This window comes from Oncorhynchus gorbuscha, linkage group LG03 (assembly GCF_021184085.1).
Source record: "Oncorhynchus gorbuscha isolate QuinsamMale2020 ecotype Even-year linkage group LG03, OgorEven_v1.0, whole genome shotgun sequence".
Classification (NCBI taxonomy): domain Eukaryota; kingdom Metazoa; phylum Chordata; class Actinopteri; order Salmoniformes; family Salmonidae; genus Oncorhynchus; species Oncorhynchus gorbuscha.
In genome coordinates, this window is record NC_060175.1 from 38,426,327 (window position 1) to 38,454,156 (window position 27,830).

Sequence of the window (27,830 nt, forward strand, 5' to 3'; positions counted from 1 at the left end):
TTCACTGTCAATTAGGTTAGTATTGTGGAGTAACGAACAACAATGTTGTTGATCCATCCTCAGTTTTCTCTTATCACAGCTATTAAATACCATAACTGTTTTAGAGTTACCATTGGGCTCACGGTCAAATTCCTGAGCGGTTTCCTTCCTCAACTAAATTGGGAAGGACACCTCTGTTTCTTGTGACTGGGTGTATTGATACGCCATCCAAAGTGTCATTTAATAACTTCCCCGTGATCAAAGGGATATTCAATGTCTGTCTTTTTCTTTTGCCTTCTACCGATAGGTGCCCTTTTGTAAGGCATTTTAAAATATCCCTGGTCGTTTTGGTTAAATGTGTTTTGAAATTCACTCTGAGGGACCTTACAATTATCTGTATGTGTTGGGCACAGAGATGAGGTTGTCATTCAAAAATGGTTAAACACTATTATTGAGTGAGTCCATGCAAATTATTGTGACTTGTTAAACAAATGTTTACTCTAACTTTTCTAGGCTTGACATAACAAGGGGTTGACTACTTAATGACTCAAGACATTTCAGCTTTTTATTTTTAATGAATTGGTAACATTTTTTAAACTATTCCACTTTAACATTATGGGGGTGTACCAGTTACAACATATCTAAATGTAATCTATTTTAAATCCAAAGTGTAACAAGTCAAGGGCTGTGAATACTTTCTGAAGGCACTGTAAGCCATAGATCGATGTCACTGTCTGACTGACTGTTAGACATACATCTATTGAATGCTTGGCTGGGCTTTCACGAAAGCAAGAGCAATGGGTTGGTTAGTTATTACTAACTACAGTTAATAAGATGAATATGGGTTAATGATAAGTCAGTCATACTAGAACAATTTCTTTCTTTTAATAAAAAAGTTTCAAAATATTTAGGAAAGTTAGAATGCTAACTCATTTATCCCGCTTTGTGAAACCCCCTTACTGAGAATGTGGTGTCTGGTGCAAACTGTTTCTGTGAAACTCTGTATTGTAAATAAAGATTTAATGAAGATTTTAACCCTACCTTTCTAGGTCTCCTCATTGTTCCTGTACTTGACCACTATCCTGGGTGCGAGTCAGTTTCTGCTGTGTTTGGCTTGACAATAATGGAGTAGACAAAAGCATGAACAGTTCTGGGACCAAGCTCTGACATCACTAATGTAGTTTGTCTTTAAACAAATACGCGAGTCAGTGGCTCATCTTTTAATTTATTGTAATATCTTTACATTACTACATAGTCCACTAGCTCCACACACACACATTTTTTAGACAGTTTGGGCCAGGGCAGGAATGTAACAGTGGAGAGTAGTCTCTCTGACCTCAGGGTGGAGCCAGAGTGGCTGAAGGAACAGTGATGAGTGGGTGACTAATGGCAGGGCCGACTAATATGGAGACTAATGGCTCGGGAAGGGGACATGATGAGCAAACATCCCTAATGGAGGCAGCAAAGTGTTTAGCGTCTCAAATGGGGTGAATGTTCGCTTGTTCTTGCCTCATTCTGTAAAGGGTGTTTGAGTCAGTCAACCTCATTCACAAAATCTTAACTGGTAAGAAGAGACATGAGTACAGTTACTAACAATCCGATAACCTGACTCCGCTCTAGGGCAAAACACCTGAGAGGGTAGGTCACTTTCTGCTCAAATACATGGCATAGAATAGATCTCGTGTGCTGACTACACAGACCTGTAAATGGGGTTTCAGCACTGTAGGATAGGGGACAGCATACAGTGGAAATGGGACAGAACTGTGTTGACAGAACTCCAGTTTCTACCACTGAAAAAAAAAACATTTTTGAACCTTTGCCTATACATTGACAAAAAATGCACACAGTACATTTACTGATTTGAGTTCAACTATGTCACTCATCAATAGCCTATACAGTATATTGCCTTCACAGAAAGGACCAACACATAATTAGTCAATGTTAAGTAGAACAGTGTCTGTTTGGTCTATCTATAGTATTAAAAACAACATATAAACAAGACAACAGGGACAAACAATATTACCATGGGAACTAAAGGTATGGCACAAAGGACTGACAAATAATTACAATACTCTTCATCACCATAATTTTGATGATATATGACCAGGTCTTAACAAATAAATGTATACATAAAAGTACAATAGTCCCACTGCATCCCACTTGCATGTTTCCATTGACAATGACAGAAGTACATACAGATGCTTTAGTAGCAAACTAACTCTCACAGAGGCTTTCTCATAAATGTTATATAAATCATGTATATACACCATAATGTAAACAGTGCATTCGGAAAGTATTCAGACCACTTCACTTATTCCACATTTGGTTACGTTACAGCCTTATTCTAAAACCGATTAATGTTTCCCCCCATCAATCTACACACAATAACCCATAATGACAAAGCAAAAACAGGTTTTTAGACATTTTAGCACATTTAAGAATTTACATAAGTATTTAGACCCTTTACTAAGCTTTGGCAGCGATTACAGTCTTGGGTATGACGGTACAAGCTTGGCACACCTGTATTTGGAGAGTTTCTCCCATTCTTCTCTGCAGATCTCAGGAGCTGTCAGGTTGGATGGGGAGCGTTGCTGCACAGCTATTTTCAGGTCTCTCCAGAGATGTTCGATCGGAGCCACTCCTCCGAAGCCATTCCTGCGTTGTCTTGGCTGTGTGCATAGGGTCGTTGTCCTGTTGAAAGGTGAACCTTCGCCCCAGTCTGAGGTCCTGAGAGATCTGGAGCAGGTTTTCATCAAAGATATCTCTGTGCTTTGCTCCGTTTGTCTTTGCCTCAATCCTTACTAGTCTCCCAGTCCCTGACACTGAAAAACATCCTCATGCTGTCACCACTATGCTTCACTGTAGGGATGGTGCCAGGTTTCCTCAAAACATGATGCTTGGCATTCAGGCCAAATAGTTCAATCTTGGTTTCATCAGGCCAGACAATCTTGTTTCTTATGATCTGAGAGTCTTTAAGTGCCTTTTAGCAAACTTCAAGTGGGCTGTTATGTGCCTTTTACTGACGAGCGGCTTCCGTCTGGCCACTCTACCATTAAGGCCTGATTGTTGGTCACCCCCGATTGTTCAGCAGCCAGCTCCAGGGAGAGTTTTGGTGGTTCCAAACTTCTTACATTTAAGAATGATGAAGGCCGGCCACTCTGTTCTTGGGGACCTTCATTGCTGCAGAAATGGTTTGGTACCCTTCCCCAGATCTGTGCCTCGACACAATCCTGTTGTGAGCTCTACGGACAATTCCTTCAACCTCATGGCTAGATTTTTGCTCTGACATGCACTGTCAACTGTGGGACCTTATATAGACAGGTGTGTGCCTTTCAAAATCATGTCCAATCAATTGAATTTACCACAGGTGGACTCCAATCAAGTTGTAGAAACATCTCAAGGATGATCAATGGAAACAGGATTCACCTGAGCTCAGTTGAGTCTCATAGACAAGGGTCTGAATACTTATGTAAATAAGGTACTTCTATTTTTTATTATTAATACATTTGCAAACATTTCTAAAACCCTGTTTTCACTTAGTCATTATGGGGTATTGTGTGTAGATTGCTGAGGATCTTTATTTATTTAATACATTTTAGAATAAGGCTGTAAAGTAACAAAATGTGGAAAATAGCAAATACTTTCCGAATGAATGACATCATTGGACGTTCTCTCTACTCTTCACTGTTGCTCAGGCAGTGCTTCCCCAGCATCCATCTCAGTCATATCAAGTCAACCCAGCCTACCAGGGCTCCAATCACACATTGGCTACTGGGGGTGCCTTAAAAATAGACCAGTGTTAATATTCTCTGAATTCTTTTCAACCCTTATGGGTGTGCCCTTATGTGTTATTAGAATGACTGTCACCCAGATAATTAGATCCTGCCCCACACAACAACAGCAGCAGACACATCGCTTCCAAGGAATAATCATAATAATACATCAATTATTGACAAAACAATATTTTTTTTGCCTTCAAGTGTAGTGCTGGGTGTCAGTATAGTGGTACTGATGAACACATTTTCATGCATAGTTCTGTTCTAACCGTAACGCATGAGTTAGTAGTGTAAAACATGAGTACAACTAGTATAGTACAGTGGTACATTAGTTATACAATATTAACTGTAGCAGACTTCACTGATATGTACACCGTGAGTCATATTGCACCTTTCTGGGGAGATGAGGAGTGAGGGAGATTTCAGCACATTTTACACGCACACACGCACACATACAGACACACACACAGTGGAAACTACAATGGCTAAAAGAGAGGAATCTAGTGGGTTTTGAGAGCGGAGAGAGAAGAGGAACTCATGTCTGAATTCATAAATGTGATGGGGAAAGAGAGAGAATTTCTATTCCCTTTGTTTGACTCTCGACGTCTGTCTGTCTGTCTGTCTGTCTGTCTGTCTGTCTGTCTGTCTGTCTGTCTGTGTCGTCCGTCTGTCTGTCTGTCTGTCTGTCTGTCGTGTCTGTCTGTCTGTCTGTCTGTCTCCGTCCGTCCGTCCGTCCTCCGTCCGTCCTCCGTCCGTCCGTCCGTCCGTCTGTCTGTCTGTCTGTCCGTCTGTCCGCCTGTCCGCCTGCCCGTCTGCCCGTCTGCCCGTCTGTCCGTCTGTCTGTCTGTCTCTGTCTGTCTCCACTTGCCCCTTGTTGCTCCCATAACAGAGGGTTCCTACGCCTCAGCATCGATTCTGTGAGCTGAGAAATACAGGGAATATTTAGCTTAGTGTAGTACTTTTGTAATTAATCTGCAATTTCAATGTAATGGAGTTGAGCATTTTTGGTTGTAAACAGGTTATGATATGGTTGTGGTTAGAGTAGAATAGTGGTTATACAGTGGTTGTGTTGTGGTTGTATACTTACACTGCTTGGGTATCCGTAGAGCCTCAGTGTCTGCTGAGAGGACTTGGTGCATCACCCCCCTGAACTGATACAGCAGCTTCAGACTCTTATCCTCTCCTACACACGGGTCATAGAAACCTGGCAACCCCGCCTTTATATATATAAGGAGAGACGGGGGGCGCTGGTTACACACACACAGGTCATATAAAATTCCACCCTCCACCCACACCCTTACCTTTGATGCCTCTGTGAGTATGAGTTTGGAGTCCTTGACCAGACACTGCAGAGGGACAGTAACATCTATAACCTGAGCTCTCTCTTGGTGCGTGCTGTTGTCTGTCACAAACTTTCCATACCACGCATTCAGGATGATCAGACCTGGAACAAGAGGAGGGACACACACACACACAGCTGAGTCAGAATTATTGAAAAGACAACGCACAGGTCTGGTCCTTCTGTAGCTCATAGAGCAAACGCCAGGGTAGTGGGTTGATCCCCGGGACCACCCATACATAGAATGTATGCACACATGACTGTAAGTCGCTTTGGATAAAAGCGTCTGCTAAATGGCATATATTATATTATTATTATATATTAAACAGTGTTGAGTCAAGACATAGGTCAAGAGCGTTTGTGGGCGTGCATACGTGTGAGTGTGCTTACTCACCCATCTTAGACTCCTCTCCCTCGATGATTCTCCTCACAGACTCCTGCATCAGCAGAATCTGTCAGGGAGAAACAAAGAAAGAAAGAAAGAGAAAAGGGTTGAACATACAATGATCTCAATGATCATCAATGAACATAAAGTAAATATGCTGTGTGTCTGTTGTTTACGTACCACCACAGTCAGAGGCTGGCAGTAAGACAGCATTGAATGAGCTGTATTCCGCCATTAGCAAACAAGAAAACGCTCACCCAGAGGCGGTGCTCCTAGTAGCCAGGACTTTAATGCAGGAAAACTTAAATTTGGTTTACCAAATTTCTATCAGCATGTTAAATGTGTAACTACATGATTTAAAAAACTCTGAACAACCTTTATTCCACACACAGAGACACATACAAAGCTCTCCCTCGACCTCCATTTGGCAAATCTGACCATAATTCTATCCTCCTGATTCCTGCTTACAAGCAAAAACTAAAGCACGAAGCACCAGTGACTCGGTCTATAAAAAAGTGGTCAGATGAAGCAGATGCTAAAGTACAGGACTGTATTACCAGCACAGACTGGAATATGTTCCGGGATTCCTCCAATGACATTGAGGCGTACACCACATCAATCACTGGCTTCATCAATAAGGGCATCGATTACGTCGTCCCCACAGTGACCGTACGAACATACCCCAACCAGAATCCATGGATTACAGGCAACATCCGCACTGAGCTAAAGGCTCGAGCTGCCGCTTCAAGGAGCTGGACTCTAACCCGGAAGCTTATAAGAAATCCCGCTATGCCCTCCGACGAACCATTAAAAAGGCGAAGCGTCAATACAGGACTAAGATCGAATCGTACTACACCGGTTCTGACTGTGGCAGGGCTTGCAAACCATTACATACTTCAAAGGGAAGCACAGCTGAGAGCTGCCCAGTGACACAAGCCTACCAGACGAACTAAACTATTTCTATGCTCGTTTCGAGGCAAATAACACTGAAACATGCATGAGAGCACAAGCTGTTCTTGAAGACTGTGATTACGTTCTCCGTAACCGATGTGAGTAAGTTCTTAGAACAGGTCAAAATTCACAAGGCCGCAGGGCCAGACGAAATACCAGGATGTGTACTGCGAGCATGCGCTGATCAACTGGCAAATGGATCCTGGACTTCCTGACGGGACGCCCCCAGGTAGTAAGGGTAGGTACCAACACATCCGCCACGCTGATCCTCAACACAGTGGCCCCTTCCTGCCATCCAGGACCTCTATACCAGGCAGTGTCAGAGGAAGGCCCTAACAGTCAAAGACTCCAGCCACCCTAGTCATAGACTGTTCCCTCTGCTACCCCACGGCAAGCGGTACCGTAGCGTCATGTCTAGGTCAAAAAGGTGTCTTAACAGCTTCTATCCCCTAGCCATAAGACTCTTGAACAGTTAATCAAATGGCTACCCTGACTAATTGGGGCGGCAGGTAGCCTAGTGGTTAGAGCGTTGGACTAGTAACTGAAAGGTTGCAAGATCAAATCCCCGAGCGGACAAGGTAAAAATCTGTAGTTGTGCCCCATAACAAGGCAGTTAACCCACTGTTCCTAGGCCGTCATTGTAAATAAGAATGTGTTCTTATCTGACTTGCCTGGTTAAATAAAGGTACAACATGTTTTTGTATTGCCCCCTCTTTTTGCACCACTGTTACTCTCTGTTGTTATCATAGTCACTTTAATAACTCTACCTATATTACCTCAACTAACAGTACCGGTACCCCCCTGTACACAGTCTCGCTATTATGATTTTACTGATGCTCTTTAATTACTTGTTACTTTTTATTTCTTATTCTTATCCGTATTTTTTTTAAAGCTGGTTAGGGGCTCGTCAGTTAGCATTTCATTGTCAGGTCTACACCTATTGTATTAGTCAAATGCGCCAAATACAATTTGATTTGATTTGTGTGTAGTATGTATGGATGTTCCTCACGGCTGACTCCGCCTCTTGTTTCTTCTTGACCATGTCTACTTCTGAGCTCTTCCTCTGTAGCTCCAGATCTCTGTTGGACAGACAAGGACAGAAAGGGTCAAACAGGGACAGGCCGAGACATACCGGGACAGACAGGGACAGGCAGGGACAGGCCGAGACATACCGGGACAGGCAGGGACAGATAGGGACAGGCAGGGACAGATAGGGACAGACAATGAGACAGGGACAGGTAGACAGACAGACAGGTACAAACAGGGACAGACAGAGACAGACAGACAGACAGACAGAGAAAGAAAGACAGGAACAGACAAACAAGGACAGACAGGGACAGACAGGGTGAGAAAGACAGGTAGGGACAGACAGGAACAGACAGAGAAAGGCAGGGACAGACAGGGTGAGACAGAGACAGGTAGGGACAGCCATGCAGACAGACAGTGAAAGACAAGAGACACAGATACACGGACAGACAGAGAAAGACATGAATAGACAGAGACAGGCAGGGACAGACAGAGACTGACAGGGACAGACAGGGATGGACATAGACAGGCAGGGACAGGCAGACAGACACAGACAGAGAAAGAGAGAAACAGACAAACAAGGACAGACAGGGACAGACAGGGTGAGAGAGACAGGTAGGGACAGACAGGGACAGGCAGGGACAGACAGGGTGAGACAGAGACAGGTAGGGACAGCCATGCAGACAGACAGTGAAAGACAGAGACACAGACACACGGACAGACAGAGAAAGACATGAATAGACAGAGACAGGCAGGGACAGACAGAGACTGACAGGGACAGACAGGGATGGACATAGACAGGCAGGGACAGAGACAGGCAGAGACAGGCAGGGACAGACAGACAAGGACAGACAGAGGCAGAGACAGACAGGCAGGGACAGACAAGGACAGACAGGGACAGACAGAGACAGGCAGGGACAAACAGAGACAGACAGACAAGGACAGACAGGGACAGACAGAGACAGGCAGGGACAGACAAGGACAGACAGACAGACAGGGACAGACAGACAGACAGACAGACAGACAGACAGACAGACAGACAGACAGACAGACAGACAGACAGACAGACAGACAGACAGACAGACAGACAGACAGACAGACAGACAGACAGACAGACAGACAGACAGAGACAGACAGAACAAGATGTGAGAGTTTTCCTGGGTCTAATAACTACTGCCAAGTAAATTTGCAGAGAGCGTGTGTGTGTGTGTGTGTGTGTGTGTGTGTGTGTGTGTGTGTGTGTGTGTGTGTGTGTGTGTGTGTGTGTGTGTGTGTGTGTGTGTGTGTGTGTGTGTGTGTGTGTGTGTGTGTGTGTGTGTGTGTGTGTGTGTGTGTGTGTGTGTGTGTGTGTGTGTGTGTGAGTGAGTGAGTGAGTGAGTGAGTGAGTGAGTGAGTGAGTGAGTGAGTGAGTGAGTGAGTGAGTGAGTGAGTGAGTGAGTGAGTGAGTGAGTGAGTGAGTGAGTGAGTGAGTGAGTGAGTGAGTGAGTGAGTGAGTGAGTGAGAGAGAGAGAGAGAGAGAGAGAGAGAGAGAGAGAGAAGCTCACTGTTGTTTCTGGGAGCATGTGTATGGTATAATGACCAGTCTGTGTATGGCCATGTAGACTAGTAGAGGCCCCACAGTGGCGTAGAACACAGCACTGGGCAGCAGCTGGTCTGTCAGGTGGACTGGGAATAGATAGGTCTGATTGGCACGAGCCAACCTAGGGAGAGAAGGAAACAAGTTACAGTACATACTGTACTATGAAAAGTTATAATACTATCACCTGATTTTGGGGTAAACCTGAACCCCCTGAGCTAAATATTTAGTAGCCAAAACACAGATAGACATGCCACTCATGCACACACACATGCATGCACAAACGCACACACACACAGCACATACACTGTTCTAAACTGTATTACATGTTGCACATACACACTGGATTACACAGACTGTATTTGTGTTGTAATACCTGATTTTGAGGGTGACTCCCTGTGGCACTCCGACACTGACAGTAGCAGCCAGGACACTGTGCCGACTGATCTTCCTCTCTGCTCCATACTCCACCACTGTACCAAACCAACCAGTCCTGACACACATAAACACACACACCACAACACCAATAAGGGCCAAACTCCCACCTTACCTATCCACATGTAGTTTCACGTTTTATTAGTACGGGATACGCATGGTATACATCATCCAACCAAATGGTTATTATTCTCCACAATGTAACAACAATAATAAATAATAAAAGACAAGAATATGAACAGAAAGTAAATGGCTCAGTAGAATAGAATAAACATTTTACCATAAGTATAATAAAGGAAGGCACAATTTATAGTCCAACATTTACATATTCTGTGGAAGGGGGGGATTGGGTGGCAGTGTATAAACTGAGTTGTATAATAGGGTGTGTACGTACTTGATCGATCCCTTGACCTTGGTCTGGTCCTCATCCTGGAACTTGTACTGGTAACTCATCATCAGATAGGAGTGAGGTACACCCAGCTAGAGGGGGAGAGGAAACAAGGTGAGGTGTGAGGGACACCCAGCTAGAGGGGGAGAGGAAACAAGGTGAGGTGTGAGGTACACCCAGCTAGAGGGGGAGAGGAAACAAGGTGAGGTGTGAGGGACACCCAGCTAGAGGGGGAGAGGAAACAAGGTGAGGTATGAGGGACACCCAGCTAGAGGGGGAGAGCAAACAAGGTGAGGTGTGAGGGACACCCAGCCAGAGGGGGAGAGGAAACAAGGTGAGGTGTGAGGGACACCCAGCTAGAGGGGGAGAGGAAACAAGGTGAGGTGTGAGGGACACCCAGCTAGAGGGGGAGAGGAAACAAGGTGAGGTGTGAGGGACACCCAGCTAGAGGGGGAGAGCAAACAAGGTGAGGTGTGAGGGACACCCAGCTAGAGGGGGAGAGGAAACAAGGTGAGGTGTGAGGGACACTCAGCTAGAGGGGGAGAGCAAACAAGGTGAGGTGTGAGGGACACCCAGCTAGAGGGGGAGAGGAAACAAGGTGAGGTGTGAGGGACACTCAGCTAGAGGGGAGGAAATAAGGTGAGGTATGAGGGACACCCAGCTAGAGGGGGAGAGTAAACAAGGTGAGGTGTGAGGGACACCAAGCTAGAGGGGGAGAGCAAACAAGGTGAGGTGTGAGGGACACCCAGCTAGAGGGGGAGAGCAAACAAGGTGAGGTGTGAGGGACACTCAGCTAGAGGGGGAGGAAATAAGGTGAGGTGTGAGGGACACCCAGCTAGAGGGGGAGAGCAAACAAGGTGAGGTGTGAGGGACACCCAGCTAGAGGGGGAGAGGAAACAAGGTGAGGTGTGAGGGACACCCAGCTAGAGGGGGAGAGCAAACAAGGTGAGATGTGAGGGACACCCAGCTAGAGGGGGAGAGCAAACAAGGTGAGATGTGAGGGACACCCAGCTAGAGGGGGAGAGGAAACAAGGTGAGGTATGAGGGACACCCAGCTAGAGGGGGAGAGCAAACAAGGTGAGGTGTGAGGGACACCCAGCTAGAGGGGGAGAGTAAACAAGGTGAGGTGTGAGGGACACTCAGCTAGAGGGGGAGGAAATAAGGTGAGGTATGAGGGACACCCAGCTAGAGGGGGAGAGTAAACAAGGTGAGGTGTGAGGGACACTCAGCTAGAGGGGGAGGAAATAAGGTGAGGTATGAGGGACACCCAGCTAGAGGGGGAGAGCAAACAAGGTGAGGTGTGAGGGACACTCAGCTAGAGGGGGAGAGCAAACAAGGTGAGATGTGAGGGACACCCAGCTAGAGGGGGAGAGGAAACAAGGTGAGGTATGAGGGACACCCAGCTAGAGGGGGAGAGCAAACAAGGTGAGGTGTGAGGGACACCCAGCTAGAGGGGGAGAGGAAACAAGGTGAGGTGTGAGGGACACTCAGCTAGAGGGGGAGGAAATAAGGTGAGGTATGAGGGACACCCAGCTAGAGGGGGAGAGCAAACAAGGTGAGGTGTGAGGGACACCCAGCTAGAGGGGGGGAGCAAACAAGGTGAGATGTGAGGGACACCCAGCTAGAGGGGGAGATTAAACAAGGTGAGGTGTGAGGGACACTCAGCTAGAGGGGGAGGAAATAAGGTGAGGTGTGAGGGACACTCAGCTAGAGGGGGAGGAAATAAGGTGAGGTATGAGGGACACCCAGCTAGAGGGGGAGAGCAAACAAGGTGAGGTGTGAGGGACACCCAGCTAGAGGGGGAGAGTAAACAAGGTGAGGTGTGAGGGACACTCAGCTAGAGGGGGAGGAAATAAGGTGAGGTGTGAGGGCACAGAAGAACATAGTTGGTCATCCTACCAGACCTTAAACCCACCTCAACATATTCCCAATTGCACAGGTGTGTGTGTGTGTGTGTGTGTGTGTCTGTGCACTTGTGTGTGTGTGTGTCTGCATGCTCATGTGTGTGTGCTACTGTGTGTGTGTGTGTGTGTGTGTGTGTGTGTGTGTGTGTGTGTGTGTGTGTGTGTGTGTGTGTGTGTGTGTGTGTGTGTGTGTGTGTGTGTGTGTGTGTGTGTGTGTGTGGTGTACCTGCAGTGCCAGGGTGAAGTGGCTGGTCTTGGTGTCTCGGACCACACTAGTGGTCATAGAGCTGTGGGGTCCCCATCGCCACTGCAGGTAACCCATCGTGTTCTGGTCAAGGTGACGAGCTGTCATTAAAGAACAGCTGGGACGCACACCACGGGGAGAGAACTGCATACCACACTGAGCCGTCAGGAAACTAACAAACAGAGAGAGGGAGATGACTAGCATTACAATTGTTGTAGTGTAAAGAGGGCCATATCCTCTCCGCTCGATTGGCCACTCACCATCGTGGAGTCAGGTTACGGAACACCTTCATCCCAAACAGAGGTCCCAGTATGTCCCCTGCACCAAACTCCAACTACACACATACAAAGAGAAAATCACAAGCAGACAGAGAGTGAAACACAGACACGTCAGTCAATATCCTTCCTGTGTTCTCTCAGAAACAAGGGAGATAAAATGTGTGTGTGTGTGTGGACCTCTCCCCAGCCCTTAGCAGAGGTGACACGGCGGACAGTCATGTTGATGTTGCCTCCTCCGTTGCCGTTGTGTGTGGAGAGAGAGCCAGACAGCATTGCAGTGTCAGAGTTAGTCAACGGAGCCTACACCCACATACACAGGTAAACACATGGGAAACACATAAGCATAACACACGTTAATGTATCACAATGGACCTTTTTAGCTAGTGTGTGTGTGTCTGTGTGTGACCAACAAGGAATCGGACCACGTGTACGGGTGTGTGTACCTCAATAGACTGGGAGATGTGCATCCTGTTGATCTCGATGTGAGGGAATCCTCCTCCTGGCATCTCCTCAAAGTCCTCATCATAGCGATCAAACAGGTCTGTGGCATCTACTCCCACGCTAATGGTACCCTGAACACACAGACACATGAGAACACAAAACATAGTGTTCTGATAGTAAACTTCACACGGAGAAAGTCTGTAGATATCACCCTGCCGTGGATATTTCTGTAAGAAGCTCAGGGAAGAAGCGTGTGTATGTACCTTGGGGTTGGTCCTCTGCTGTAGCCTCCTATCCTCTCTCTCTCGCTGCAGCCGCTCATACTCCTCACGGATCTCTACTGGGGTCCTCTTCCTCTCCACAATCTCCACACACATGAACAGATGCACGCACACACGCTCCTCAGTTATCATCTCAGTTACTATTGTGGCATTACTACTTAAGTAGTAATGTTTGTGTACTTCAAATGTGGCACCGGACATTTGACGGACAGCATTTGAGTTTAGCGGACATTTTGACCCATATGCATTGGGTGTGTAACCTGGTTATGGCCTCCGTCCCCGGTGCTCAGAATGACAGAGATCACATTTAGATTATGGTAATTCCTCTTAACAGAACATGCAACTCGGAGGATGCAATGGTGTGTGTCCTTCTTACTGAATTCTGATGCACACTTTGAAGATGTTAGAATAACTGTCCACATTTACTTTTCCTCAGCCAACAAGATGAAAGGAAAAAGGATCAGCAAAAGCACTTGCCTACGTCAATCTACTATCCCCCTTAGTAGAAACGTTGACCTATTCTATGGGTCGGCTTGTTGTTCTGTGGGAGAAATAAATAGCCTATTCCCAACAGACTCTGGGACAGTTGTGGAATGACAAATCCCAAATTCATACAACCAGTACATCAAAATAACTTTAAAAAGCATTGAGGCTGATGCAACGTTTATCTTAAAACGTTGATCAAAGTATGATTTCTTCACATTATAGTTTTGCAGCAATGCGTACACGGCAGTAGACTACTTCCGAATGTTCGTTCCGACAAAAGCCGGCTTCTTTTTAGAAGAAACATAAAATGTATTGAAAATCCCAAATTGTTTGCATAGTCAACTTACACTCAGCTCTGACACACACACTTACCACACCAAACATGCCACCAGGGGTCTTTTCACAGTCCCCAAATGCAGAACAAATTCAAGAAAGCGTACAGTATTATATAAGCCATTATTGCATGGAACTTCCGTCTATCTCATATTGCTCAAATGAACAGCAAACCTAGTTCCAGAAAACATATAAAGCAACCCCTCAAGGCATAACGCCTCTCCCCTATTTGACTTAGATTGTTTGTATATATGTATTGATATGTAGACTATGTGTGCCTTCTTTAAAATTGATGTAGTTCTGTCCCTTGGTGTATTCTTGTCTATTAATGTTCTGTATTATGTTTCATGTTTTGTGTGGACCCCAGGAGGAGTAGCTGCTGCTTTCACAACAGCTAATGGGGATCCTAATAAAATACCAAAATACAAAATATTACCAGCTAACAGAAACCCCGACACACACATGTGCTGAACATACCTCCCAGCCCTCCACCTCCAGGCCTTTCTTCCCAAATATGTCATAGATGGCCCTGGACTGAGGATCACTCAACACTGGACAGAGACAAGGGAGTGAAAAAATGAGAGGTTTATACTCTCATTTAACAGTCCAATTAAACGACAAGCAGCTTGTCAAGAAGAATCAGTGACAGGGAACGCACTGCTTACCTTCATAGGCCTGGTGCACCTGGTTAAATAGCTGCTCTGCCTGGCTCTTCAGCTCTGGGTCTCTGTGTTTGTCTGGGTGGTAGAGCATACACAACCTCCTATAGGAAGCCTTCAGCTCATCCTGAGTGGCCTGGGGAGGGGGGGGAGGTAGAGAGGGGACAGAGAGAAAAAGATTACAATATAGATTTCTGCAGACATAGCGTAGTGCATACATACTCCCACCACCCAAGCCATAGACTATTTACTCTGCTGCCGCATGGCAAGAGGTACCGGTGCATCAAGTAAGACACCAATAGGCTCTTGAACAGCTTTTATTGCCAAGCAATATCACTGATAAATAGCTAACAAAATAGCAACATGGACTATCGGAGTTTACCTGTATATTTATTGACCTTTCATTTCAATCTCTGCACTGTCTCAATGCACACACTGTCATTCCAAAACACTCCATAATTTGTTCACTCACACATAATATGCACATACATTTAAACTGACTCTACACACCCCCACACCCACTCACATACAAGCTGCTGCTTCTCTGTTTATCGTATATTCTGTTTCCTGGTCTCCTTACCTCTATACATAACTACCTCCATCACTCCAGTATCCCTGTCACCTTACCCCTATACATATCTACCTCCATCACTCTAGTATCCCTGTCACCTTACCTCTATACATAACTACCTCCATCACTCCAGTATCCCTGTCACCTTACCCCTATACATATCTACCTCCATCACTCTAGTATCCCTGTCACCTTACCCCTATACATATCTACCTCCATCACTCTAGTATCCCTGTCACCTTACCCCTATACATATCTACCTCCATCACTCTAGTATCCCTGTCACCTTACCCCTATACATATCTACCTCCATCACTCCAGTATCCCTGTCTCCTTACCTCTATACATATCTACCTCCATCACTCCAGTATCCCTGTCACCTTACCTCTATACATAACTACCTCCATCACTCCAGTATCCCTGTCTCCTTACCTCTATACATAACTACCTCCATCACTCTAGTATCCCTGTCACCTTACCCCTATACATATCTACCTCCATCACTCTAGTATCCCTGTCACCTTACCCCTATACATATCTACCTCCATCACTCTAGTATCCCTGTCACCTTACCCCTATACATATCTACCTCCATCACTCTAGTATCCCTGTCACCTTACCCCTATACATATCTACCTCCATCACTCTAGTATCCCTGTCACCTTACCCTATACATATCTACCTCTATCACTCTAGTATCCCTGTCACCTTACCCTATACATATCTACCTCCATCACTCTAGTATCCCTGTCACCTTACCCTATACATATCTACCTCTATCACTCTAGTATCCCTGTCACCTTACCCTATACATATCTACCTCCATCACTCTAGTATCCCTGTCACCTTACCTCTATACATATCTACCTCCATCACTCTAGTATCCCTGTCACCTTACCCCTATACATATCTACCTCCATCACTCTAGTATCCCTGTCACCTTACCCCTATACATATCTACCTCCATCACTCTAGTATCCCTGTCACCTTACCCTATACATATCTACCTCCATCACTCTAGTATCCCTGTCACCTTACCCTATACATATCTACCTCCATCACTCTAGTATCCCTGTCACCTTACCCCTATATATATCTACCTCTATCACTCTAGTATCCCTGTCACCTTACCCCTATACATATCTACCTCCATCACTCTAGTATCCCTGTCACCTTACCCCTATACATATCTACCTCCATCACTCCAGTATCCCTGTCACCTTACCCTATACATATCTACCTCTATCACTCTAGTATCCCTGTCACCTTACCCCTATACATATCTACCTCCATCACTCTAGTATCCCTGTCACCTTACCCCTATATATATCTACCTCTATCACTCTAGTATCCCTGTCACCTTACCCCTATACATATCTACCTCCATCACTCCAGTATCCCTGTCACCTTACCCCTATACATATCTACCTCCATCACTCTAGTATCCCTGTCACCTTACCCCTATACATATCTACCTCCATCACTCCAGTATCCCTGCACATGTACATATGATATTGGATCAGATTTTAAAAATATTTCCTGTATATAGTATGCTTACTTACTTTAATGTCTATTTCATATTTCTTATTCTTATTTCTCATGTGTTTTTTATAGTAATACATTGTTATTGATTATTGCAACGTTGGGGTTTGAGTTTGCAAGAAAGGCATTTCACTGCATGGGACATTAAAACTATATACAGAAAAGAAACGACAGGTTATTTATCCGTGCACCAGGGGACATACACACCTCCGAAGAACCATGTATCACCAGCAGTGACAAATGAGTAAACGAAAGCCAATGCCCGTTGGCCCTGTTTACACTGTCTAGCTAAATGCCGTAACGTTAATCGCAATGGAAATCTAGGCTCCTAACAGCGAGTGTCACATCTTATCAATTCAGCTTACAAAACAGTTAACTAATAATATTATTCCGCTACCGCCTTTGTTGTCGTCTCAAGAAACAATATTGACAGGTAGCTACGTCTGAAAGCTATGTCTGTCTTGCAGCATCCCTCGAGTCGATGTGATGGGAGTGATGGACCGACTGGGCGAATGTCATCAACTGTCTCGCCGAACGCGATGCCCAATCGAATCCGTGTTGAACATTACCGATACAGTGGGATAAAAGGTTTAAACGAGCACATGATGTAAATACACAAACACCTTACCTCTTTCCTGACGTTGAGAAGAGAATAATAGTCTTGGTTATCCAACTGTAATTCATCGTCTAAGGACGCCGCCATTTTTGCGCTGGTTCGGCCCCTCCTCCTTACCCTCCCATACCAGTGTTCTGTGTGCTCATTGGTCTGTTCGTGTCTGCACTAGCGCCGCTGTGTGGCCAGGCGGGCTGCAGACATCCTGTCATTGAAAACAGTATATCAAGGTGAAAGTGTGTGCTGTCCATGGTCCTGAAACTTCTAACGTAGCCTATGTAGTGATAGAAAGGGACTGACAGGGCAGGCTTGAGTTTACTATGTGACAAAAAGCACTACATCAAATGCCATAAATCCTTTGACAGAGGCATTTACATAGAAAGAGGGCACAATAGCTCTACCTAGATAGGGTTACTTAAGCTATTAGTTTGAGCCAGGCTTCTTCCTGTTCCATCCGTGATTTGCATTTAGTGGTTGCCTTGTGGGAACGTTTTATATTTCTAATTTTCCTTTATGATTCTATGACACACCTTTACGCAACGTTTAAAGGTCGCGTTGCCGCACTGTGTTTGATGGCAGTGAGTGCTGCAGGGCATGGGTGATCATTACCAGTAACGGCTGCCATTAATGATGACAGTTTAGGCCTTGCAATTCAGCTCTGGCCCCTGGCGTGGAAATATTTAAACCAATTACCCTTGTAGGCTTACATGAACCAAAACAATGATGTATGTTCATTAATCTGTTTTTTAATTGAACAGGTTATTTATTCATGAATTGGCTCCTGATTGCTTGATAGGTCATAGGCTAATACAACCATCTCACAGAAAAACCTGAGAGAGATGCAAGGTTAAAGACCGATTAGGCCCTTGCTATCGACCTGGGCTTGGAATTAGAATGAAGCAATCATGTGTCTCTGTAAATAATGAAAATTAATTAATTAATTGAATTTCACTTTATTTCCTGAATAGAATCAGTTTTAGTGAAATAGGCCTGGACGAGCCTGGTTTCCATCTCTTTTCATCTATTTCCCAAATGACAGGAGAGGCAAGGAGTGGAATGTTATCTAAAAATACTGGTATCCAGACTAGACCTAGACCACTAAAAAGGAAGAAACTGCGTGTTGTTTACATAAATACTTATGTTTGAGTTGGCCTTGTAAGTCATTGTGAACCCATTTACAACAACGACCTGCAATCATAGTCAGTTGGCTATCAGAGAGCTTTGGCAGATGTGTACTGATGGCGGAATTTGGTTGTGTCTCCTCACATCGCCTCTGTGGCTGAGAGAGAGAGAGAGAGAGAGAGAGAGAGAGAGAGAGAGAGAGAGAGAGAGAGAGAGAGAGAGAGAGAGAGAGAGAGAGAGGGCGATTGGGGGCGGAGACAAAGTTAGCTAGATACAAAACTGGTATGATGGACTCAGAGCAATATGGATTCTGCGAGTTCACGAGGCATCACCGAGGAGCCCCGCTGTCAATCATCACGCTTCTAACCAATAGAGTAGCTGTGTTGAGCGGGCTCGCCCATTGCGCCCCGCCCCCCTCCTTGAGTTGTCCTCGCCGTGCACGCGCGTGGTCCCCCCCCCCAGGTCGCGAGGAGGAGGTGGAGGAGGAGGGATGAGGCGCGCGGAGGGGAAATGGCTGCCGAAAACAAGCCGGAAGGTAAGAGAGAAATAAGGTGATGATTCTGTAGTTGTTGTTGACCTCGAAAAAAGGGAGAGCGACATAAGACGTTGGGTTCAGGTAAGGGGATGGAGGAATAGAGAGATGGAGGAGCTTTCCCCTTTTTCATCTCTCGCTCTCTCCCAGTCCTGTCCTGTCCTGAAAACACGGACACTGAAGCGATGCTGAGATAGGCTACAGGCAGCCACATACTTCAGCTCGATGACAAACGGTTACCGAGAGCAGGTTTGAAAATATGGGGATATAATGCAAACGAGTGTGTTTGTTTAGATACAGTACGTGAGAATGTTGTTTTCTTCGTTGCTTTGCGTGTCAGCGTCTCCCCTGGGTAGCAGGTTTACGCGGCTGAGCGTAACAGGATCTGAGTGGTTGTGAGAGCTTCACGCTGGAGGAATTCAGATGCTTTCTCAGCTCAGGCATCCCACACACACACACGCTGGTAAAGCACGAAATCGTCCGTGTATCTTCTGTAGTGCGATTCCTCCTCACGCACGCACGCAACCCCGCAGTCTGTGCGGTCAGCCACAATGTGATGTTGTTTTTTACACGCTGTAGACGACGGAGAGTTGATTGATGATGATTCTACGCGGAACATACTGCAAGGCGGTCTGAAGAGCGTATGCCAGTATTATAAGAAAACAATACATTGATTCCAGATAATTTAAAAACACACTCACCTAAATCCAATGACATGGTGACATTTTTCTCTTCACTGTTGAATTCGGGACAGTTGATAACTCAACCAAATGTCAATCAAAACTAGACTTAGAACTGATTGACATCTGTGACCAGTGGGCCAAGTCTTTATTTCTGTTGAGGATTTCCCTGAGGGTAGACTTCACTCCCTGGTGTGAATGAGATACACAACAACAGAGGGCACTTTGTTGTTGTCAACATCTTTCTTGCTACTATTCATAGTTAGTGTGTCACGAAAGAAAGATAAGCATTGTGTGTTTGTGCATGCAGCATACTTGCATACTTGTGTGTGGGTGGGAGCAATGTGTGCCAATGAAGCCATTTTTGATCTAGCTTCAGCATCATTGTATATCCTGGGGATATACACGGAGTGTACAAAACATAAGGAACACCTGCTCTTTCCATGAAATAGACTGACCAGGTAAATCCAGGTCAAAGCTCTGATCCCTTATTGATGTCGCTTGCTAAATCCACATTAATCACTGTAGATGAGGGGGGAGAAGACAGGTTAAATAAGGATATTTAACCCTTTAGACAATTGAGACATGGATTGTGTGCGTGCGCCATTCAGAGGGTGAATGGGCAAGACAGAAAATGGAAGTGCCTACGAACGGGGTATGGTAGTAGGTGCCAGGTGCACTTGTTTGTGTCAAGAACTGCAATGCTGTTGGGGATTTTCACACTCAACAGTTTCCTGTGTGTATCAAGAATGGGGGCAAAAGGGGGGGGGGGTGCAACTCAATATTAGGAAGGTGTTCCTAATGTTTGGTATACTCAGTGTCTTTTGTTGGTCATAGTATCTGTCTCTCACCCTACACTGTAAGCTGTGATCTTCAGTACCACTCAACTCTGCCTCATTACTGATGCCTGTAGGAATAGATCCAAGTCCATTTGAATTAGAGAACAAAATCATTTGCATGTTTGAACATGTCTTATCCTTTACATTGATGTTATTTAAGAAATTATAGTGAATTTAAAGACAGACTCAATAATATGACATCATCATACATTATAACAGGGTTCTATAACAAATAACAAAATTCTAAATTCCCAATTTTAGCCTACCATTGAGGAATGTCCACATTGCATTAGGAAGAGACAATGCCATTTTTGGCTGATTTAAATTTAGCTGATGTTGATAAGACACCTTGCTTTATATGATGATGTGATATTGCTTACTGGCATTTAAAAGGACCCATCAGCACCAACATGTGAAGTTTATAGGAGCATGTCAAATTGGGTGTCAAATCAAAGCTAAGAGTCTATGTTTTTTGAGAAATTAAGGCATATACATTTTTCAACCATTTTCCATTCTAATGATTAGGACTAAGCAAAGGCTTTGATTTCTGGTCAAACAGATGGAAAAGGGGTCTTAGACTCTTAAGGAGCTGACCCTTTTTTTCAATTTAGCTCAGGACCTGAAGCAAGGATATGCATATTCTTGATACCATTTGAAAGGAAACACTTTGATGTTTGTAGAAATGTTAACACAATATAACACATTAGATCTGGTAAAAGATAATACAAATAAAACAATGTAAACAACATGTACCAGAAAAAGTCTTTAAAAGGTTCACTACATGACCAAAAGTAATTTGGACATCTGCTCGTCGACCATCTCATTCCAAAATCATGGGCATTAATATGGAGGTGGTCCCCCCTCTGTTGCTATAACAGCCTCCACTTTTCTGGGAAGGCTTTCCACTAGATGTTGGAACATTGCTGCGGAGACTTGATTCCATTCAGCCACAAGAGCATTAGTGAGGTCGGGCACTGATGCAATTAGGCCTGGCTCCAATTCATCGCAAAGGTGTTTGATGGGGTTGAGGTCAGGGCTCTGTGCAGGCCAGTCAAGTTCTTCCACACCACTCTTGACAAATCATTTGTGAATGGACCTTGCTTTTTGCATGGAGGCATTGTCATGCTGAAACAGGAAAGGGCCTTCCCAAACTGTTGCCACAAAATTGGAAGCACAGAATTGTTTAGAATGTCATTGTATGCTGTAGCGTTAAGATTTCCCTTCACTAGAACTAAGGGGCCTAGCCCGAACCATGAAAAACAGCCCCAGTGTAACGTTTGTCATCTTCCTCTGATGAGGAGTAAGAGAGGTCGGACCAATTTGCAGCGTGGTATGTGTCCATTTTAATAAGACAAATTGAACACTACACAAATACAAAATAACAAAGTGAAACAAACGAAACGGTCCCGTGTGGTAACAAACACTAACACGGAAAATAATCACCCACAACTCAAAAGTGAAACCAGACTACCTAAATACGGTTCTCAATCAGGGACAACAATAAACAGCTGCCTCTGATTGAGGACCATACCAGGCCAAACACAGAAATCCCAAAACAAAGAAAAGCTAACATAGACAACCCACCCAACTCACGCCCTGACCATACTAAAACAAAGACAAAATAAAAGAACTAAGGTCAGAATGTGACAGTACCCCCCCCCCCCCCCCAAAGGTGCGGACTCCGGCCGCAAAACCTAAACCTATAGGGGAGGGTCTCGGTGGGTGTCTGTCTGCGGTGGTGGCTCTGGCGCGGGACGCGGACCCCACTGCACCATAGTCCTTCTCCGCCTATTTACCCGCCTCCGTGGCCTCTTTAACGCGGTGACCCTCGCCGCCGACGTCGGGACCCAATCCACGGGTCCCGAATGGACGGGAGTTTCCGGCAGCACCGGACGGATGGGAGATTCCGGCAGCACCAGACTCAGGACAGACGGGATACTCTAGCAGCACTGGGCAGGAGGAAGACTCTGGCAGTGCTGAGCAGGCGGGAGACTCTGGCAGTGCTGAGCAGGCGGGAGCACCTGTAGGAAGGAGACGGAGAGACAGCCTGGTGCGGTGGGCTGCCACCGGAGGGCTGGTGCGTGGAGGTGGCACCGGATAGCCCGGACCGTGAAGGCGCACTGGAGCTCTCGAGGACCGAGCCTGCCCAACCTTACCTGGTTGAAGGCTCCCAGTAGCCAGGCTAGTGCGGCGAGGTGGAATAGCCCGCACTGGGCTGTGCTGGCGAACCGGGGACACCATGCGTAAGGCTGGTGCCATGTACCCCGGCCCGAGGAGACACATTGGAAACCAGATGCGCTGAGCCGGCTTCATAGCACCTGGCTTGATGCCCACTCTAGCCCGGCCGATACGAGTTGCTGCTATGTATCGCACCGGGCTATGCCTGCGGACCGGGGACACCGTGCGCCTCACGGCATAACACGGTGCCTGCCCGGTCCCTCTCTCTCCACAGTAAGCACGGGGAGTTGGCACAGGTCTCCTACCTGACTTCGCCACACTCCCCGTGTGCCTCCCCCAATACATTTTTGGGGCTGCCTCTCGGGCTTCCAGCCGTGCTGCCGTGCTGCCTCCTCATACCACCGCCTCTCGGCTTTCGCTGCCTCCAGCTCAGCCTTGGGGCGGCGATATTCTCCAGCCTGTGCCCAGGGTCCCTTTCCGTCCAGAATCTCCTCCCATGTCCAGGAGTCCTGAGCTTTCATCCGCTGCACGTAACCACGCTGCTTGGTCCTTTGGTGGTGGGTGGTTCTGTAACGTTCGTCGTCTTCCTCTGATGAGGAGTAAGAAACGTCGGACCAATTTGCAGCGTGGTATGTGTCCATTTTAATAAGACAAACTGAACACTACACAAATACAAAATAACCAAGTGAAACAAACGAAACGGTCCCGTGTAGTAACAAACACTAACATGAAAAATAATCACCCACAACTCAAAAGTGAAACCAGGCTACCTAAATATGGTTCTCAATCAGGGACAACGATAAACAGCTGCCTCTGATTGAGAACCATACCAGGCCAAACACAGAAATCCCAAAACATAGAAAAAACTAACATCGACAACCCACCCAACTCACGCCCTGACCATACTAAAACAAAGACATATTCAAATACCATTATTCCTCCACCGCCAAACTTTACAGTTGGCACTATGCATTCAGGCAGGTAGCGTTCTCCTGTCCTCCGCCAAACCCAGATTAGTTCGTCGGACTGCAAGATGGGGAATCGTGATTCATCACTCCAGAGAAGGCATTTCCACTGCTTTAGAGTCCAATGGCGGCAAGCTTTAAACCACTCCAGCCGATGCTTGATATTGCGAATGGTAAACTTTGTTTTGTGTGCGGCTGCTTGGCCATGGAAACCCATTTCATGAAGCTGCCGACGAACAGTTCTTGGGCTGATGTTGCTTCCAGAGGCAGTTTAGAACTAAGTAGTGAGTGTTGCAACCGAGGACAGACAATGTTTATGCGTTATGGTCTTCAGCACTTGGTGGTCCCATTCTGTGAGCTTCTGTGGCCTACCACTTTGCGGCTGAGATGTTGTTGCTCCTGAACGTTTCCACTTCAGAATAACAGCACTTACAGTTGACCGGGGCAGCTCTAACAGGGCAGAAATTTGACAAACTTACTTGTTGGAAAGGTGGCATCCTATGGCGGTGCCACATTGAAATTCACTGAGTAATTCTACTGCCAATGTTTGTCTATGGAGTTTACATGGCTATGTGCTTGATTTTATACGCCTGTCAGCAACAGCTGTGGCTGAAATAGAAGAATCCACTAACTTAATAATGGTGCCAGGGGATGGTTGCCGTTTTACAAGCTCCTAACCAACTGTGCTATTTTGTGTGTTTTTCGCATTGTTTGTGACTTATTTTGAACATAATGTTGCTGCTACCGTCTCTTATGACCGAAAAGAGATTCTGTATATCAGAACAGTGATTACTCACCTCAAACTGGATGAAGATTTTTCCTTTAATGAGTCTGACGCAAAGGATATACTGCTTCTCCGAGACCAGGCCCAAATCCCCTTCATTCGCATGAATAAAATATGCAAATACAGGGGGCGGAGATCAGGGTGCCTTGTGAGAATTCGTCGGTAAGTGGGTAACCTGCCTCTACCATCCTTTCTAATGGCCAACGTGCAATTACTGGAGAATAAACTGGATGATCTCCGTTCAAGACTATCCTACCAACCGGACATGTAGCATCCTGTTTCACTTAGTCGTGGCTGAACGACGATACAGATAATATACACTTAGCTCGGTTTTCCGTGCATTGGCAGGACAGAACAACTACATCTGGTAAGACGAGGGGTGGTGGTGTGTATCTATTTGTCAATAACAGCTGGTGCGCGATGTCTTAATATTAAGGAAGTCTCAATTTATTGCTTGCATGAGAGAGAGTACCTCATGAAAAGCTGTATACCACGCTATCTACCAAGAGAGTTTTCATCTATATTTTTCGTAGCCGTCTTATTTACCACCCAAAACCGATGCTGGCACTAAAACAGCACTCAACAAGCTCTATAAGGGCATAAAGCAAACAAGAAAATGCTCATCCAGAAGCAGCGCTCCTAGTAATCAGAGACTTTAATGCAGGCAAACTTAAATCTGTTTTACCTCATTTTTACCAGCATGTTACATGCAACCAAAAAAAATGAACTCTAGACCACATTTACTCCACACACAGAGACACATACAAAGCTCTCCCCCACCTTCCATTTGGCACATCTGACCATAATTATACTGTATTCTCCTGATTCCTGCTTACAAGCAAAAGCTAAAGCAGGAAGTACCAGTGACTCGCTCAATACGGAAGTGGTCAGATGATGTAGATGCTACGCTACAGGACTGTTTTTTTAGCACAGACTGGAATATGTTCCGGGATTCATCCAGGCCCAAATCCCAGTCATTTGAGTTTAAAAAATATGCAAATAAGGGGGAGGAGATCTGTGTGCTTTGCGAGAATATGTCGGCAAGTGGATAACCCTCCTCTACCATCCGTTCTAATGGCCAAAGTGCAATCACTGCGGCCTCCCGGGTGGCGCAGTGGTTAAGGGCTCTGTTGTGCAGCCAGCTGTGCCATCAGAGTCCCTGGGTTCGTGCCCAGGCTCTGTCGTAACCGGCCGCGACCGGGAGGTCCGTGGGGCGACGCACAATTGGCCTAGTGTCGTCCGGGTTAGGGAGGGCTTGGTCATTAGGGATGTCCTTGTCTCATCGCGCACCAGCGACTCCTTTTGACGGGCCGGGCACAGTGCGCGCTAACCAAGGTTGCCAGGTGCACGGTGTTTCCTCCGACACATTGGTGCGGCTGGCTTCCGGGTTGGATGCGCAGTACGGCTGGTTGGGTTGTGTATCGAAGGACGCATGACTTTCAACCTTCGTCTCTCCCGAGCCCGTACGGGAGTTGTAGCGATGAGACAAGATAGTAGCTACTACAACAATTGGATACCACGAAATTGAGGAGAAAATGGGGTAAAAAATAAAATAATAATACATTTTAAAAAGTGCAATCACTGGAGATTAAACTGGATGATCTCCGTTCGAGACTATCCCACCAACGGGCCATTAAAAACTGTAGCATCCTATGTTTCACCAAGTTGTGGCTGAACGACGACAAGGATAATATACACTTAGCTCGGTTTTCCGTGCATCGGCAGGACAGAACAACTACATCTGGTAAGACGAGGGGTGTTGGTGTGTGTCTATTTGCCAATAACAGCTGATGCGCGATGTCTAATTTTAAAGAAGTCTCAACTTATTGCTCGCATGATGCAGAGTACCTCATGATAAGCTGTATACCACCTCAGTCACCGGCCTCGTCAATAAGTGCATCAACGACGTTGTCCCCACAGTGACCCAACCAGAATCCATGGATTACAGGCAACATCCACACCGAGCTAAAGGCTAGAGCTGCCGCTTTCAAGGAGCAGGAGACTAATCCGGACGCTTATAAGAAATAACTCATTCAAAAGGCCCGGCAGACGGATTACCAGGACAAGTACTCAGAGCATGCCCGGACCAACTGGAAAGTGTTTTCACTGACATTGATTGATCTCGACTAACCTGTACCCCCGCACATATTTACCTGGTAGCTGTACCCCCTGTGTATAGCCCTGTTATTTTTATTTTATTTTGCTACTTTTTAGTTTATTTTTACTTTAGTTTATTTAGTCAATATTTTATTAACTCTATTTCTTGAACTGGATTGTTGGTTAAGGCCTTGTAGGTAAGCATTTCACGGTAAGGTTATATTTGGCGCATATGGCAAATACAATTTGATTATTTGATTTGAAGGGATATCTACATACTTTTGTATATATATCTAATGTATTAGAAATACATAAAAACACAATGTTGAAGTAAAGACCCCTGACAACTAATATCAACACTTATATTTCGTTTTGGAGAAATAATTTGCCTGCTGTAAGTTTAAGATATGTTGTCTTGTGATTCTGTTACCAAAAACCCACATATCTTTCAGATATTTTCTAATTCCTCTCACTCATGAGGAGGAAAAATGCATAAAAGTTCACAGAAGTAACAAATAGTGGTAGACCTACCAATTAGTTAGTGTTTGTTTCTGAATTCTTAAGTGGTTAACTGAACACATCTACTTTACTGTACTCTACTGCACTTTGCTCTACTGTGCTGTACTGTGATGTCCAAACTCTATGATTGTTTCAGATTTGGCCTGGTCTGGACCAACCAAATGTGGTCTTATTTAGGGACAGAGCTCACTACAATAATTAGCAGTCTGTAGAATAACACCCAATAATAGACAAAAAAAGGACATTATATATTTCTATCTTTTGTGTACTTATTCAGGATACATCAATTAGAAGCCTAATTGTAGGACAGGCAGACAGACAAACACACAGACACAACACACACACATAGAAGGGGACAAACATAAATGCAGACAGACACACTCACAAACATATGTAGCATACATAGCTTCAGGCTTTATGGAGGCCGTGGGTTGAGAGTTCCGTTGCGTAGAGAAACTCCAGCAGATCAGAGAGGAGGAGCCCACAGGCACATAAACATGGAGTACCACCGCCTCGCTACACACACACACACACACACACACACACACACACACACACACACACACACACACACACACACACACACACACACACACACACACACACACACACACACACACACACACACACACACACACACACACACACACACACACACACACACACACACACCAGGCAGGCTTATCCTTGGATGCCTGACAGCCACTAGCGATGTCTTGTAGCTCTACTATCTGACTTATGTAAAGCGAGGATGCTACTGCAGTATACACTGGGTGTGCAAAACATTGGGAAAACGTTCCTAATATTGAGTTGCACCTCCCCTTTAACCCTCAGAATAGCCTCAATTTGTCCGGCATGGAGTACAAGGTGTTGAAAGTGTTCCACAGAGATGCTGGCCCAAGTTGAC

At 45.6% G+C, this 27,830-nt stretch overlaps 2 protein-coding genes across 5 annotated transcripts in view; one reads left to right on the forward strand and one right to left on the reverse strand.

Annotated features, from left to right (window-relative positions):
- Window positions 1–4,523: 4,523 nt before the first annotated feature.
- On the reverse strand, window positions 4,524–17,327 carry LOC124020142 (dnaJ homolog subfamily C member 11-like). Its single transcript, XM_046335501.1, has 16 exons — window positions 17,223–17,327; window positions 14,488–14,617; window positions 14,300–14,373; window positions 12,986–13,087; window positions 12,725–12,853; window positions 12,459–12,581; window positions 12,264–12,337; window positions 11,986–12,175; window positions 9,862–9,947; window positions 9,409–9,525; window positions 9,001–9,156; window positions 7,440–7,509; window positions 5,489–5,546; window positions 5,057–5,199; window positions 4,843–4,972; window positions 4,524–4,677 (listed from the first exon to the last, which is right to left on the reverse strand). The coding sequence occupies exons 1-16, from the start codon at window positions 17,295–17,297 to the stop codon at window positions 4,652–4,654; spliced, it is 1,683 nt and encodes a 560-aa protein (XP_046191457.1). The 5' UTR covers window positions 17,298–17,327; the 3' UTR covers window positions 4,524–4,651.
- Window positions 17,328–18,804: 1,477 nt separating this feature from the next.
- LOC124031352 (calmodulin-binding transcription activator 1-like) overlaps window positions 18,805–27,830 on the forward strand; it is a 152,903-nt gene continuing 143,877 nt past the window's right edge. For all 4 annotated transcript variants that reach the window (XM_046342464.1, XM_046342463.1, XM_046342465.1 and 1 more), the window contains exon 1: window positions 18,805–18,864. In XM_046342464.1, coding sequence (XP_046198420.1) covers window positions 18,840–18,864 — 25 coding nt within the window. In that variant the 5' untranslated portion in view covers window positions 18,805–18,839. The remainder of the gene's footprint in view (window positions 18,865–27,830) is intronic.

Excerpts from the sequence above, each read along its gene's own strand:
- LOC124020142 (XM_046335501.1), bottom strand. The coding sequence starts at position 17,297 with ATGGCGGCGTCCTTAGACGATGAATTACAGTTGGATAACCAAGACTAT. Across the intron at positions 14,374-14,487 it reads GGTGCACCAGGCCTATGAAG|TGTTGAGTGATCCTCAGTCC; the intron begins GTAAGCAGTGCG and ends GTCTCTGTCCAG. Across the intron at positions 12,854-12,985 it reads AGCAGAGGACCAACCCCAAG|GGTACCATTAGCGTGGGAGT; the intron begins GTACATACACAC and ends CTGTGTGTTCAG.